The following is a 17,029-nucleotide window of genomic DNA, read 5'->3' on the forward strand; positions in this document are numbered from 1 at the left end:
CAAGACAGGAGTGGTTAAATACCTTTCTACAGGCAGCTTAAAGACATTTGTTAAAGATCAATAGTTTTCAATGTTTGGAGGAATTTTTTGCAGAGTAGCAAAATGTGGTAGTTTACTACAGAAACAAAACAAATGTTGCTTTTGCCTGAAATTACCTAAGTTGGGCAAAAGCAGATTATTTTGGAACTTTTTGTTATTTGACTAGATTACAGAAAGTTCCCTCCACTCTTTACTTCACTTTTGTGTTCTTTGTCTGAATATGTGTGTGTGTGTGTGTGTGTGTGTGTGTATACACATATATATGTATATTCAGTGAATATATTGAGACATCTCCATGGGAATATATAAGGACACATTAATGAGCAATGCCATGCCTACTGAAAGTAAAGAGGATTCTAAAATAACTCCAGTCTAGATGTGTTTTCCCCTAAAACGGTTTGTTTTAATTTGTTTGAGTTGAACATTACTTTCCAAGTTGATACCGCATCTCTAAAAAAATTTTTGTAAGTATGAGGAGGTACTCAGCATAATTATGAATTACTGTAATTATCGAAAAGAAAAAATATGATTTCTGAAGCACATGCTTTATTAGAAAACTAGGTGCTGAGTAAGTACTTAACCGTGGATTTCTTTCGGATTCCTATATAAGTGATAGTTTAGTGAAATGACATGATTCTGTTTTAATATCCTGTTGCTTATTGTACCTGACAAACAGAAATGAGGAAAATGAAGAATTGATTATCTGGGGTCATTTTCTTGAAACTCGCATATAATTCCCATTGCTGCTCAGTGGAATAAAGAAGAGGGTTTCTGTAACAAATTAAGAGCATGCATGGCCTGTTATGACATAGTCATAGACGTATAATAATATGGTCTAGAATTACAGTACTCTCCGGAAGTACATCGTGTTCAAAATTCACTGGAGATGTCTTAGAGACATCTGTTGTAATTACAGGAACATGGTTTCTAATTCATTTAATTCCCTTTCCTACCTAAACTGTACATATAAGTGAATTTTAAGAGACTGTATAAATAAATTTTTAATTACAAAATGATGTTATACAATACATTATTAATAATAACCAACAATGCATAATGTTTATGCATGAGTCCATTACAAAGACGAGCTAATGTGTGTCAATTCTAAAAGAATGCGCTAATTTGTCCTGAATTTGTGAATGAAGTTGAATCCATGATGCAAGCCAATGAATGCAGTAACACAGAGGGGTTTAGCATGCTCTTTCACAGTCAAGAAACACCTTGTACCTATGGCATTTAAGAGGTATTCAGGATTTGCTCATCACATGTGATCAAGATCTTCTTTTTCAGTGAGCCATGCAGTTATGAAATTTGGAAGAAGACCATAGAGTTGACAGTACTAGCTTTGCCAGACAGGTGCAGAATAAAATGGTGTATAGCATCCAAGAAACGTGTACGGTCCTTACATTTCGGCACACAGAAATCCCAGTCTTATTGTCAAGGAATTTCCTTGTGGGGCCAAAGGGACTGCCAGAATGTGGTTAACTTCGCTGTGCTAGCGGTAACAGATTTCTGAAATCTCCATGGCCAGCTCCAGACACTCGCTGGTCTCGTGGCAGGATTCAAAGAGGCTGCAGTCCATGTCACAGTTGCAATTGCAATCGTTCCGAGCGTGGCTTTCATCCGAGGTGTGGTGATACCTGTGAGAGGGGCAGCACAGGTTGGTACACACCGTTTCGCATGTATCCGGGAGCATCAGGAGACAGTCCCAAAACTGGCAAAACAGACAGGTGAGGATAAGGGAGGCACACTCCTCTGTTTAAAGAAGAAGAAGAAAAAAATGATTAGTGGTCCATATGGGGGCATCTCTGAAGGACAGGCATGTGTGCTTGATAATTTTACAGCCAACTCTTAATTGTCCATATAGGGGTGATGTACACCATTATTCTCTCAAGCTTCCCCACCCCCCCATGCAGGACTCACTCTACTTAAGTAATTGCTTTATTAACTTCCTGAGCATTTCTATTGATTCCACATAATCTGGTTATTTAAAGTGCTGTCACTTTTCTAAACCCCTTTTTTTACTTTGCCTGGAGAGGTGCTGGGAAGCCTCACAACTAGCTACCTGTTTGGAAACCTTGCAACTGTCTGAAAAATAGCAGGTCCTCCCCAAGTGCAGAGAGCTTTCGGGAGCAATTAGCGTTGGGGACCAGGAGAGACTGTACAAACTTCTGGCTTCTTGTCACAAGGCTTTGTCATTTGTATGGTGTGGATTCCCAGAAATCTGCAACACCCATATTCACATGGAAGCAGAAAGCACATTTCAAAACCTAATATAAATGATTTTTAAATAATCATAGTTTTGATGTTAGTTGTGTTTTATTTTTAATCCCTGTGTCCTTTGTCCTCCAGTTAACGTGAAGCCTTGATTTTATATTCATGCTAAATGGAATACATCATCATATGCCTAAAAGAGGAGAAATCTTCTCAATCCTCTTTAAGAAAATTGGTTTAAAAATTTACTATGCAGACTTGTGAAAATCTGAAAAGTATCTCTAAGGTATTGAAGGTAATTGGTAATTCTAGCCAAACAGCTGTGATGGGTTATAGATTATTATATTTTTTGTTTCCATAAAGGGAATTAGTTAGAAGATGTAGCAGTTCTCTTGTTAAAATTATAACTTTTTTTTTTTTAGTTAAAAAAGTCTCAAAAACGTGAGCATTTGATAAATGGATAGGTAAGCATTTACATGAGACATCATCTAATTAATTAAAGTCAGTATCCTGAAGATGTTGATGGTTGAAAGTAACAATCTGGCATGAATTGGAGAAAAAATTCCTCCTCCTGATGGGTTTATCGATCAATTAAAGTTAGATTTTCATAGGGATTTATTATTTTTTCACCAAGAATGTTGATGTTAATAACTTTTGGTTTTCAGATTTCAGTTGGCTGAGACTGCACAAGCCTGCAGGAGAGATTTTGCCCCTGGAGTCATCTGCTAAAGGGTTCTGAGTATTCTTAGAGCCCTGTTCATTTACTTCCAACAAGTTTCCAGAAAACTTTTTTTACTTTTATTGCTCATCTATTTGTTTATCTTTCAGAGGAGGGAGAACATGGACACTTGCTCTAAAAGGGAACAAATATTTTGAAGATTTCTTTAGAATCCTTCTATGAAGGTCTAAAGTGGCCTTGCATATAGGCAAACAAAAATCTTCCTTCCTGCCTCCGTCCCACCCTCCTTCCCTGCCTCACACCCTCTTTTTTTTTCTTCCCAATAAGACGCTGGTGAAGAACGTCACTGTGACTTTTATGATGACTTTAATTGCCGTATATTGTTGCAGGTGCTGTGGCCATTACTAAGTATTTCTGGTGTAGGCAGCATAGCCCACAATACCTCTAGGGTGTATGTACTCATCTCTTTGCCAGACAGGGTGTATTTTTTTATTCACCTAGAGCCAGCTTCTAGCATGTGGCCAACTCACCCATATAAGTCACCACACACCACCCACAAAAATTCAGGAGTTAGTTAGCACAGTACCTAGACTCTATTTCACGTATGCATTTCTGAAGAGGGCGTGTTAGTGGTCAAAGATATGGAGCATAAAACCTCATCAAATTTTACTAATGCCAAGAAGGCTACGCTAGCAGCCTCCGGCGAAGAAGTTCTCAGTAGAAAATATTCCAAGCAAATGCTCCCTATGCCTCAGGCTGGAGACTCAAGAGACAGACTTAGGCTATGATCATATGAACGTGATCCAGTGGGATCACATCCTCTGTAGATGGAGATGTGAGGCGAAAAGTTTGGTTTGCAGGCAAGTTAGGGTGGGAGCTGGTGGTTCCTATCAAAGTGTGAAATACCTATCTGTGAAATGGACTTGTCCTTTCCTGAGGGTGTATAATCTTTGGTTTAATTCTTCTTGCCAGCGTTTTCTCAAGCTGGCAGATTCCGGAGGTCTCTGCTTCTGATGTACACTGTAGATTTTATTTACACACACACACACACACACACACACACACACACACACACACACAGAGACACAAAAGTGTTTGGCCTAATCCTTTGACCAAACTGGCATTTGTTTTCTTCTACCTCTCTAGTTTGCATTTGAGAATAGAAGAGCTCTTTTTTTTTTTTTTCTTTCTGTGTAGAAGTCAGTCCTTTTTATTTGGTTATAAAAGGCAAAGCCTCTTGCCCAAAAAAACATGGCAACATCGGTGAATTGAAAACAGATTTTTCCGAACTTTCAAGAGCATTGAAAACTTTTCCTAAAAGGCATATTACATAATTCTACACAGGCAGGCAAAACTGTTTTGCATATGGGCAATTTTTGTTTGCACAAAAGTAACATAAGCAGTTCAGGGGGAAATTTGCAACTGTTTGAAAAGAGAGTTGGGCTTCCGCTATTCCTCAATGGGTGTGTTTTCCTTTGCCTGCAGTATTTCTTGGGGCTTTCATGTTTAATAAACACGATACCCAAAGTCATAGCCCGTGATTAGCACCCTTGCTCTCAGCCCATCCAAAAAAGTACTCTATGCATCTGTCTGCCTACTTCGTGTCTCTTCGGCAGTGTCTTCAAGACATCTCCCACTTACAGAGGTCAAATTGCATCCAGATCTCTCTCTTGCCCCATTCCATACATCTGTCCTTCCTCTGACTTTCTCTTGTAAATGGCTCCTGCACACTCGGATGAAATCAGCAGAAAGCTGGGACTCATTCTTGTCATTTCCCTTTTTCCCCATCATACCACCGTCCTCCACCCACTTCCTTGCTGAGTTCCACTTGTTCTGTCTCAAGTCGGTATGGGAAAACCAGAAGCCTCTACCCACCTCTAGGGCCACCATCTTAGTTCCAGCCACTATCAGCCATTGTCAGGTCAACAGCAATAGGCTCCTATCTAACACATTGCTTTTACACGAGCCCAGCTCAAATTCATCAGCTCCTGTGATGTTCTTCATTGTAGATGGTAAGAGCTCACTCTCCCCTTAAAATCCCACATCCTTGCCATAGCTTGTGTGATGGGTTTTTCTGGCTTCCCATCCTCTGTCTTCCTCACTCACTGCGCTCCAGCCACACTGGCTCAGCGTCAGATCCTGAGATGCCCCAACTGAGAGCCTTTGCCCATGCTCTCTCTTTGGCCTGTGTTCCATACTCCCCACTCACAGCTTGACCTGATTCCTACTCAACCTCTGAGCCTTCGACTTAAAACATTTTCTTTCTATGTGCCATGAAACTCTCCTAGCATTCTATTTTTTCTTCATGGTACTGACCATAGGATGATATGAAACTAATTAATTTATTGATGAGTTTCCCCCTCTTCAAGAACCTGAGTTACAAGACAGCTGTATCTGTTGTTGAGTGAATGAATAAAAAAATGAATGATGGGAGATAAATAAAGTGGTCCTCATTTTATAGGTGAAGGGACTAAGGTTCAGGGATTGTCCCTGACCGTCATGAATCTTTCAGCCGAAAGGTGGTTGGGGCGGGGGCGGGGGGTGGTTCAAATCTCCATCTTTCTGAATGCAAAGTCTGTGCTCTCTTAGCTAGTGTTACATTGGAAGCAGACGAGCCATCCTGGGCACGTTGTAGGCAGCTCACGTAGGTCCTGAAATAAGCCTGAGTTGAGCACTATCACTGTTCCTTCAGAGATGAGGAAACTGTGGCTCAGGGAATTTAAGAAGCACAGAAAATGGAGGAACCATGATTTGACTGAAACTGTCCCCTCCAGAGCTTTGTACCCTTTAGCCGGCCTGCCCTTTAGAAGGCTCACGCTTCGTCTGCCATGATCCAGCGTGGCGTAGGACGTGGCTGGCTCATGGAAGGCCTGCTCCCTTTCCTCTCCTTGCTCTGCTCTCTGTTCCTCAGATTGCTAATGTCTATCCTCCAGGTTCTGTCAATGGCTTCCTGCTAGCTTCAGCTGGTGGGAAGCAGTGGCAGGAAATGGAGGGTGGGAAAATGGGAACGCCAGGGGTGTTTCTCCCCTTCTCTCTCTCTGCTTTGAGTGGTATCTCCGGAAGTACCTGTATCTTCCCCTTGGTGTTACCTCTTTCTGAACATCTTTCTTTCTGCGGCTCTTGTTAATGCCACTTGCTGGTGGTCTGTCTAGTAATGGTTAGTTACTAGTGGCCCACGAGTGAAGGCCAGGACTAGTCATCTACTAGTGGCTGGAGGGACCAAGGGAAGAGGTGGGAGAGCGTGGTTGCTAAGGTCTGGGTGGCTTCACTGTTCCCTCACTGGGCTTTTCACCTCTCCTAATAGCGTTATAAGGACACTCTGCAGGTTGAGGTCCCTTTCTTGACCCTCCTGGCATCCTGGCCTGGGCTCTCATCACGGCTCTCACAATGCCCATCTCTCTCTCCCTCCTCTTGCCTTGTTAAGTCTGGATCAGAGAAGGTTCAAGAGGGAGCCAAGGCCTGCAGGCCGAGCAGCCAAATGTGGTATTTGACTGTGAGCAAGAAGCCATGACAAAAACCCGCCTAGGTTGTTTCATTTCCTTTTCACAGCCCTAGGGTACCTTTAGGACATCGAGGCTGTAATGTGCTAAGCGAGACCCTAATGATACTGAAGGATTAATGCGGCCTCCAGAGGTGCTAAATGTACAGCTGGGGATTGGCTAATTAAGAGGGAGAATCTGTCTCATTAGAAAGGATCATGTTTAATTAGAGTGGAAAAGGTAACAATGCAAGGAGCTTCTACCAGAGTACCTGGGGTCAGTCTCACGGTCACGGTCCCATACTCCCTGGCTTTGCCCTCCCAGCTTTCGGTCTTGTTACCCTGATGCCTGGGAGTAAGAGGAGGGAGGGACAGAGGCAGATTTAGCTGTCCACTGGAGTTCTTACAGCTTTCCTCGGCTCTGGAAACATACCACCTGCTCATTTGGGCATCACTATCCAAAGTAGCAGGAATGTGGTTCCCCCACAAGTGGCCCCAGATAAACAACAATTTCCCTACCCCTCCCCTCCAAACAAACTAATAAAAAAAAAAAAAAAAAAAAAAAGAAGGGAAATAAACCTGGCCCAAACCCAGTATCCTAATATGTTCATGGTTAATGTGCTGTCCCGGCAGATTCAGCATAATCATGAGATTCCCTACACAGCGACTCTGACTAATTACTCCAAGTTTTTGGTCAGAAAGTATAAAAATTGGCTCCCACTCCTCCAACGCTGAGTTCTTTTTTTTTTTTTTTTTTTAAGTCGGTAATGTAGAATAGGAATAAATAAAGTGTGACTGAATGCCTTTCTCTAGCTGGGGTACCATCCCTGATGTTATCAATTTTAATAGCTACTTAAATATGTCAAGATCTATTTAAGTTCAGACAAGCACAACTAACGTTCAAGTCAGTTCTTTAGAACGAGGATGACTAGATTTGGGTGATACTTAGTAAATTTGTGCTTATGTTTTTTTCTGAGCAAATGAACTGAAATAATTATAAAATTGAAACATTTTAAAAGGTGACACTACTGCCTTTAATTGTATGAAATTTACAGTGTAGAAAATGTAATCATTTTATTCAGTAGTCCATGGTGTAATTAAGACTATTCTTTGGAGGTATCTTGTATTTATGATTTTCCTCTTCCACCTGGATGAGACGTCTCAAAATCAAAATTATACATCAATTAGGTATATTCTCAGGCTTCCTTTTAAGGAGGCTGTTTTCAAGTCTTGTGTGTATCCTTGATTTTATTACCCACAGGGATGCCTTTGCAATCAGAATGTAGCAACAGAGCAGAGACACAGACAGTGCTCTGGACTTTTTCCATTTTATTCGGGAAAGGGACCACACAGGATGAGTCCCAATTTAATAATAAAGTAATGTTGCAGCACATAGTGTGTGATGTGCAGTAAAGATCCTTTTAAATTCCCATCAGAGCACACACCATGAACTGTGCTAATGGATGTAACACATTTTACAAAATCTGCATGTGTGAGGCTTTTCCATTCTGTTTTAAGTGGGGCAATGTATATAAATAATAGATATTAGCAATTAAGCATCCATTCCTATGCACTCATTTATACATTTGAAAATAAATTAACCACAAACTACATGAAAGTGGATGCAATCTTCTCTTTTCCCTTCTGTTTCCCCTGCTGTTCCTGAAAGATATTTTTGTATTTATCTCAGTACGAACAATGACCCCAGCTCTCAATTTCTGCATCCTTAAATTAATTACTATAAAAATTCTCTGACTTAACTCTTGATATCCTTGACGTTTGCTGTTTGAGAAAATGAGAGCTTCTTATTGACACTCGTGGGACTTCGTTGGGATATTTTGCTCTCTCTTTTATCCAGGTACCAAAAATTCTTCCCTCAGTGTGGGGATTTTCACCATGTGGGAAGGGAACAGTGGGCTTTTACCTGTGTTGTCAGCCTAAAATCATGATTTCCCGGGTTGTACCGGCCTCTCAGCCAGCGCTTAAGAAAGATGGTCTAAGTCAACTGTCCCTGTGAATCTCCTTTGCTCTTTTGAAAAAAACAGTAAGTGTTGCCTTTCCTGCATGAGGTTTCTGAGTACCAGCCGTCATTTTAATGGCGGTCCTTTGGCTTTTCCCTGAGAATACAAGGGTTCAGGTATCATGTTAGCTGTACCAGCCCTTCTCCTTTCCTCAGAATCCCTGCTAGGACAAACCAGAGTGGTTCTGGAGGGTACTGTGTTGTACTACGTGGATAGGTCCAATGGCAGTTCCTACTTTGGGGGTCATTACAAACCAATATCCATGACATGTATCCCTGAGTCAACCCACAAAATGCTCTTGTGTCACAGTGCTTTCTAGTGTCTCAGAGAACTCTCCTGCATTGCCTCTTTTCTTGATTGGCATCAAACTCCAGCAAAGACAGAAATGTGGGCTTCATCTTGAATTTGAGGTTGTAACCTGGCAGTCCACCGGCCAAAGTTGGCCCCAAGCTAGGCATTGTTGGGAGTGTCTGGGGCTGCATAAAAGAAATAGAATTATTGCCAACACCTAAAAAAAATTTGGTGATTTCACATAAAAGTCTGGAGCTGGCAACTCTGAGCCTCTATTTCCTTCTGGCCCCAATTAGCTGGAGCTGAGTAGTGGCAGTGCACTTCACTTTGCCCCAGTCCTCACCAATCCCTGTTGCTCACTGCCAGTCTAACTCATTATTCACGTCATCTCCTGGCACCTGCAAGCGGTTGTGTCTGTAGCTTCTGGTCTAAAGCAGCCATGACAATGTTTGAGCAAGATCATAAGGAACACATGTTAGAAGTTTCTCCCCTTGCTTTCTAAAACCGTAACCATAATGAAAGCAAAAATTAAATATCTATTATGTGCCAGGTTCTGTACTGGATCCTTTATACCTGTTATTTCATGTGGTCTTCAAAACACCCTAGCTCCATTATATAACTGAAAGACTGAGATTCAGAGATGGTAAAAAACTTATCCAGGTTTATACGGTTAATAAATTTCAGAGCCAGGAATTAAACTGATGTGATTCCTAAGCTCCTGTTACACAAAGTCCATTTATTTATTTTTTCCTTATTTTCAAAAAGTAAATATTAATTTAAATATAGACTAGAAACTATACCCTCTTATATTTTCTTTTGAGAAACTGTAAGCTTTCTTTAAATGCAAATGCAGCTATGGAATACTACACAATTCTTGAATGGTTTGTGTCTCCTATAAAGGGCACCGCAAAGCAACCTGAGTAAAATTACATATGTCTTGGTGTGGAGAGCATGACTTTGAACTTGACTGTGATGACCATCTCACACCAAATCAATTTGAAATTGGCTTTGCAAAAGGAATGTGCCTTTTATAGTCATACACAGGGGTGGTTGGGTGTAGCTTGGCACTGATCAGAATGCCCAGGAAGTGATATCACCTAGAGGCATGAACCGTGGTTGCTGATGTAAGCATCTTGATATTTTTTACAATCCGCATTTATACATTTCCAGCATTTTAATACCATTCTACTCTGCCTTCTTCTCCTCTCAGCCTAGCGTCACGGGCTGAAATAGTCTCAGATTTGAGAAAAGTTTGTCGTTTTTCTTTATCCCCTTCATAGCTCCGTAGCAAGAATGATTATACCTCACTCCAGCTATTTAAAACACTTTGCCTCTGATTTCCAGCTTTGAGAGCAAACAATCTGCCAAGCACCTCATAATTGCAGAGTGACCTTGACATGTGTCATTCACCAGAGTTTTCAAATCGAAGTCTTCCTGTTTAATATTCATAAAGGCTCTTTTTTCCTAACAGCATATGTGATGATTTTACAGGGGCTGGGGGTTGGGGAGCTTTATTTAGAGATGGGTTGATTCTGAGAAACATACCATCAGTGTCTCTCTGATGAACTGAAGTATCAGTTTGGAGGTAGGAAAATTTCGTTTGGCATTCTTCGAGGGAGGACAGTGATGTGCTGGATTCTGACAGTTTTTTCTCACTGGGGGTTTCCTTGGCTGGTCCATCTGTGATATTGAATTCGGATACTGAATTTATAATGATAGCATTAATGGGTTTCTCGTCTGCATGCTTTTCATTTGTGAGTTGCGTATCTAGATGAAAAAAGAAAACACACATACACAAACCCACTATAGTTGACATGACCTAGTGATCTCAGAATGGATATTTGCAGAAAGTTTCACACTTGAGACTTTTGTGAGAATAAGGTCTTATTTAAGAATGAAGCATCATTGAACCGAATCACTTTGAACAAAATTATAAGTAAGAATAGAAAAGTGCAATAATAATAAAATTTTATACACAGTACAAGTTTCCCTATCACAGTAATTTGTAGCACTTATTTCTACTGTGGGTTTTTTTTTTTTTTTAAAGTACTGGGTGGAGAGAATCAAAGATATCATTCACTTGGAGCAACGAGATCTCATAGTTTGTTGTCAGCTTATGGTCAAAGTGTTTTCTGGATCCCAGAAGCAGTAAAAGGGTCTTAGATGCTAGACAGTGCTGCTCAATAATGGATGTGATCCCAGTCAAATTGCTTTATTTCTTTGGTTCTGCAAACCTCAGTTTCCTCTTCTGTATAAGAGAAGTGGTTATAAATGAACCGTCTATCTGCTCATACCTGTTCTCTATCCTCAGACACTCTCAGTTGCCATCCCTTCCCCTGCCCTGACATTTGTTAGACTCCTAGTCAGGTGAGTGTCTGTATGGCTTTTGGGGGTGTGCTTTTTGGAATATATTTTATTTCCATATAACCACCTGGAAGGGAACCCCCGGCAAAGTCCTTGACCCTTGAGATTCTAGTTTGGAGAGGCATAGAAAAGACCAAGAAGGCCTAGGTGCCTCATGTATTTTAGAGCTCCCATATTCATTCATTCATTCATTCATTCATTCATTCATTCATTCATTTTCACATAATCATATGTGGGTCTGCTATTTAAGAAGCACTGGGCTGGGCACGGGGGCTACATTGGCGCTTAAGACTGGTGTAGTCCCCAGCTTTGACAAGCATCAAAGAATCGGCAAAGAAATAGCTAAGTCACAATACTGAGGAGTGTATGACAGAGCACTATACCATGAAATCGTGTTAGTGTGGGTCATAACCAGTCTGGGTCATAACTTACCTATACCCATTACACAGAATCCGAAGATGGAGAAAGAGTTAACAGAAGGTATTCTCAAACCAGCAGACAGCCAGTTCCTAGGGACACCTTAAGCCCTGAACCAGCAGCAGTCCAGGTCATTTGGTGGCCCCACTGGGAGATGGCGAAGACGCGTTCTGCAGACTTGCATTCTGTGGCTAGCCCAATGCCCGGTTGATCCAATAACGCTCATTGAGTGACTGGGATAAATACGACAACTCACAACCTGGGTTTCATCATGCTTACAGCAGCTCAGTGCAAGAAGTATATTCTTGCCAGCATCCATTTTCATCACCTTTTCCAAAGCTGCTGCTTTGTTTCGGGCAGATGGAAATCTCTACTGGGTCCTGTCGCCTGGGTCCACAGACTTGTCTAATGAGTAAGATAACCTGGGAAATCTTTTAAAACTTTGGAATTTTTTCAAGCTCAGGCAACCCCTCCCATCCTCAGCAGATCAGCTCACAACCCCTGGGGGATTTTTGGCGGTCCCTATGTGAAGCTGCAAAGGCTCTTGACTGCCTTGGGAGCTGTTAGTCCGGCATACGCAGTTGTCCTGTTTCTTTCTCAGCCTCCAAACAGCCTGGGCTTTCAACAAAGTTGCTTTTTATTTCCTACCTCTTATGTTGCTGGCTTTAAATCTCTTGGTTGTGGTTTGATTCACTCTAAACTGGACTGAAGGAAATTAGGGTCCATGAAAACATTGATCATTAATAGCAATTAACATAATAATGGATAGATGGAATTAGCTCAACCGATTGGGAAACTCTAAACTTCCTCTAATCCCAGAAAGATTCACCAGATTAACGTTGTAATGATGATGATATAAAAATAATAATTTATTTTTCTGGGATATCAAAGTGTCCGGCAATTAGCTAACATGACAAAGAGATAGCCATTCCGATTATGCCTTAGAACCCTTGGAGCAGTATTGATATTTGGAGACAGAGAATTGTCATGGGGAGATCGTAGGATGTTTAACAGCGTCCCTGTCCTCTACCTACTGGATACCAGTAGCACCCATGGTCCTAGGCTGTGGCGAACAAAACCGTCTGCAGGTATTGCCAAATTTCCCCTCCAGGGCAAAGTCACCTAGGTGGAAATCCAAACCACCGCTTTATACACACACTCACATGCACCGTTGCACGCCTTTTATGTCAGGTTCCGGTTAGCGCTTACAAACCTTATTTACCTGAAGCATCACAAAGGCTCCAGGAGGCAGATAACTGTCAACCTCCCTGAACAGAGGGGAGTGACTAGTATTCCCTGTTAACAGAGGAGGGAGTGTAACCAACGCTTAGAGAGTTTATTTAGATAAGTTGCCCCAGGAGTCCTCATTAGCAAATGACAGAACTAGGATTTGAATCCAGGCCTGGTGTCTTCCCAAAGCTCCGCTCCCATCCTTGTCTCTCTAGGGTACAACATCGTCTCTGATTTGTTCTTCGCTTTTACCTCGCTTCGTAGCTGCTGAGACTGCATATCAGCTGACCCCTAAATCCCATGCATGATGTGGCAAAGACCCCAAATCTAGCCTCGCAGGTTACTTAGCTTTCCAGATGCTTCTCTCCCTGAACGGTCTCTGCAAAGCAGGACTACCTTCTTGCACACTCAGGGAACCCTGCATCTTCAGTGACAGCTGCTTTATCCTGTACATTAGAGAGCGGCTCGGAAAGAGCTGGTAGATAACACAACCTTGATGAATATAGAGATTACGGCAGCTATTTACTTACGGAATTAATTAACAATCAGTTCAAATTATCACACGTAGTCAGGCTGCATGTAATTTAAATTGCTTTTGCACAAAGTAATTCAGTAACAAAAAAAATGTTGGATAGAGGTTACTGGAATGGAAGAACATGCGGAGAATACTGTATACAGCCAAGTGGTATATGATTCTCTTTTTAATTTTGCGACAATTTTAAGTATAGCATTTTGAATCTAAGTGGTATGCTACATTAAGCAACCATTTGGAGCCACTGGGTTTGTACTGAGAGAATTTTGTGGAGAAGTTAAACTGCCATTCATAAAGTTATTTTAATTCTCTATCTCTGTTTATATTTTTATTTTTTTTTTCATTCCCCAGTGGAAACTATCTGTTGCTCATTAGAAAATCATCTGACATACACGCATTTCAGACCCCAGTCTGTTCAACCCAGAATTCTGACATCTGAAGTGAGTCACAATTTTTGGGTGAATGTTACTGACATCTTCCATCTTTTATAGATGGAAAGCTAACAATAAATTTCACCGGATTCCTCTTGCACGGTGTTATTTGACATTGTATCCCAAGTATTATAAAGTAGCAGAGGCTAAAAGGAGAAACGTATAAAAAGTGGTATCACATCTCCTGCAGAGAAAACGATTTTGGAATTAAATAAGGAACTCGTGAAACTATATTTGGGATGTTATACATAGTTCTTGACATTAACTTAGAGAAAATAATTTTTTAACAGAAAAAAAAACACCAAAATTAGGACAAAAATTAGAAGCTCAACTCTATTTCTCAGGGAAAAAAATTAAAGTGTATCTTAAGTCAGTGAAATAGAAAATTCATGTTTGGGCTAGAAGTAATTGCAGAACCAATGGGCATAAACTTAAGTAACAGAAAAGACAGACAGTTAATTAATTTTTTATTGCCATTGAGCAAATGTTATTAATTTAACTCAATTAACATTTATTGAGTGCCCACATGCAATAGATGAATCAATGTGACAGGAGCTATTAATTTATTTACTTTAAGTTATTAAGGAAACATTTTAATTTTCATTTTTGCTCACTAAATGTGACTATAATTTTTGTATCCATTCTCTATTTGAGTGCATATATATAAATATATATATTTATATATATGCATTCCAATTGTGAATAAGTAGCATCTCTTCTTCCTGACTCTCCCGATTCTATTCTTGTTTTCCTCTCCCCTCCCCCTTACCTCTCTCTTCCCTTCCCAGCCTCCTACCTTCCCTTCTCTTCCCTAACCTTCCCTTCCCTAACCTTCCCTTCCCTAACCTTCCCTAACCTTCCCTAACCTTCCCTTCCCTTCCCTTCCCTTCCCTTCCCTTCCCTTCCCTTCCCTTCCCTTCCTTTTTTTTCCCTTCCCTTCCTTTCTCTCTCAGTTTAATTCCCTGACCTGCCCTGTCTCTGTTATTGGTTTCTTTTTTCCCTCCCAGGTCCTTCAACATATTTATTCCTTTATTCCTATCTTTGTCCTCTTAGTTCCTTTCTTTGTACCCTACCCTTGAAGGTCATATTTGTCTACACTCACAATTTAATTGTTTTCTTTGTGAAGCTGGGCCCCGAAACTCTGTGCAGTTCATCAGCCAGCTGGGCCACGTTTACTGAGCGTTAAACTATATGTCTGGCCCCGTACTGGGTGCTGAGAGATTCAAAGAAGAATAGCAAATGGTCTTGGTCCTCTAGAGGCCTACAGTTATCACGAATTGTAGTCACACACTTGTCACTGACTACTGGACATTTTACTTGAGTTATCAGCTGATCTTTACAAGTAGTATATCTCTTTCTACTAGGCCCTAGTCTTCTCTCCAAACTGGGTAACTCTGGATATCCCTGAAAACCCACAATTCAATTTCTTTTTTTTTTTTTTAAGATTTTATTTATTTATTCAACAGAGGTAGAGACAGCCAGCGAGAGAGGGAACACAAGCAGGGGGAGTGGGAGAGGAAGAAGCAGGCTCCTAGCGGAGGAGCCTGATGTGGGGCTCGATCCTATAATGCTGGGATCACGCCCTGAGTTGAAGGCAGATGCTTAACCTCTGTGCCACCCAGGCGCCCCCACAATTCAATTTCTTTTCATTGTATTGTCATTTTTAACAAATTCCCAGTGCTTCAAAATATTCTTTGAATTCACCATCCTTCCATCCAAATATTTACCAGTTCTCATTTATTTTTTCTCTTAAATATCTTACAAGCACATTTCAGATTTTTCAGTCCCATCAGAACCGGTTACTCGAGATGAATCCTCTCTGTTCTTAAGTCTGTACTATTTTTGTCATCATTGGTCTTAATTATGGTGACAACCCTCCCCAAGATATCTTGTACACTATAATCGAAATGATATTTTGAGTAATATTCTTCTGATCGTCTTACTCATTAAAAACAAAACATACACACACACATATGTACACACCAAATGTTAATAGCTCATTATTACCAGACTATTTTCCCATTTTCTTGTTCTGATTTAATCTATGCACTCTATTGCAAAATAGAAAAAAGGTGTTAAGTTTTTCTTGTAAGTAGTAAACTCCAGAAGCCTACGCCAACGTTGTCAGATAACTGTTTAAAACAGGGTGATTTGGGGGCACCTGAGTGGCTCAGTCGGTTAAACGTCTGCTTTCGGCTCAGGTCATGATCTCAGGGTCCTGAGATTGAGCCCCACATCAGGCTCCCTGCTCAGTGGGGAGTCTGCTTCTCCCACTCCCTCTCCCTGTGTGTGCTCTCTCTCTCTCTCAAATAAAAATAAAATAAAATCTTAAAAAAAAAACACAAGGTGATTTTAATTCTGGACCAAAATGTTTGAAGTCAGTGTGTATTTCAAAAGTATGGGCCATTTCTGAAGCTATCATGATAAATTATATTTTCCCTTGAATTTAAACTATCCTCTAACTTAGAATTTCATACTGTAATTATCTGGGGTTGAAATCAGATTGAAGCAGGCAGGTGACATTTCAGGGTATAAGCTCCCAAACCATCAACAAATAGTTATGGTTAGTAAATGTAGTTAATTGAAGTAACGCTGAAGAAGAAGAAAAAAGGGTTTTTTCCCTTTCTATGTAAAGTTTATAAAGTTCACACAAATGTCAGAAATGATTTTCGTTGTTAGACTAGAATATATGGGCTGTGTTTTCCATAGCTTGGTAGACAAGAACGCAACATTGAAGAGCATTAGACATGACGGAACTTGCTGAAAATTATGAGAAAGAGCTAGAGTCCCAGCTTCTAGAGGTGTGGGGCACTGTTCTTCTTATATTGAGTACAATTTTGGGACCTGATACTTTTGGTTAGAGACAGAACAAAATTAGGAAGATGAGGACTTCTCAATACTAAGATGCATATTGAAAGGTGATTGGTACTTAACAACACATTTTCTTTTTTGGAAACCGAGTGGGGGATAATTTGTTCAAACTAAGGGGTGCAAATATTCTCACCTTTTTGAAATGCCTGGAAATAAGTTACTCATGGCATGTTCCATTGCTATATCTTATGAAATTGGACAAAATAAAATCTTGGGTTTGTTAAACCTCTTTTTTGGAGAGGAGTAGAAAAAATGAGGTAAAGATATTGGACATTTTTTTTTTTTTGTAATTTTCAAATGCCAGCTCTGGTGAGAAGATGTCCTTTAAAGCCTTTCAAGTTAAAGCAGTTTTATATACCATTGTTTTGTCTTCTGTGGTGCTTCAACTAAAACCCTGCCGCAAAAAACATTAGATGAAATGTTTATCGAGGGCCATGACAAGGGGACGTTTTAAGCCTTTTC

At 40.6% G+C, this 17,029-nt stretch overlaps 1 protein-coding gene across 2 annotated transcripts in view; it reads right to left on the minus strand.

The window, feature by feature from the left end:
- Positions 1–1,534: 1,534 nt before the first annotated feature.
- MDFIC2 (MyoD family inhibitor domain containing 2) overlaps positions 1,535–17,029 on the minus strand; it is a 102,524-nt gene continuing 87,029 nt past the window's right edge. For both annotated transcript variants that reach the window (XM_026501225.2, XM_026501224.2), the window contains 2 exons: positions 10,268–10,489; positions 1,535–1,794 (listed from right to left, as the gene is read on the minus strand). In XM_026501225.2, coding sequence (XP_026357010.2) covers positions 1,535–1,794; positions 10,268–10,489 — 482 coding nt within the window. The remainder of the gene's footprint in view (positions 1,795–10,267; positions 10,490–17,029) is intronic.

Source organism: Ursus arctos, unplaced genomic scaffold (genome assembly GCF_023065955.2).
Source record: "Ursus arctos isolate Adak ecotype North America unplaced genomic scaffold, UrsArc2.0 scaffold_14, whole genome shotgun sequence".
In the NCBI taxonomy this organism is placed as follows: domain Eukaryota; kingdom Metazoa; phylum Chordata; class Mammalia; order Carnivora; family Ursidae; genus Ursus; species Ursus arctos.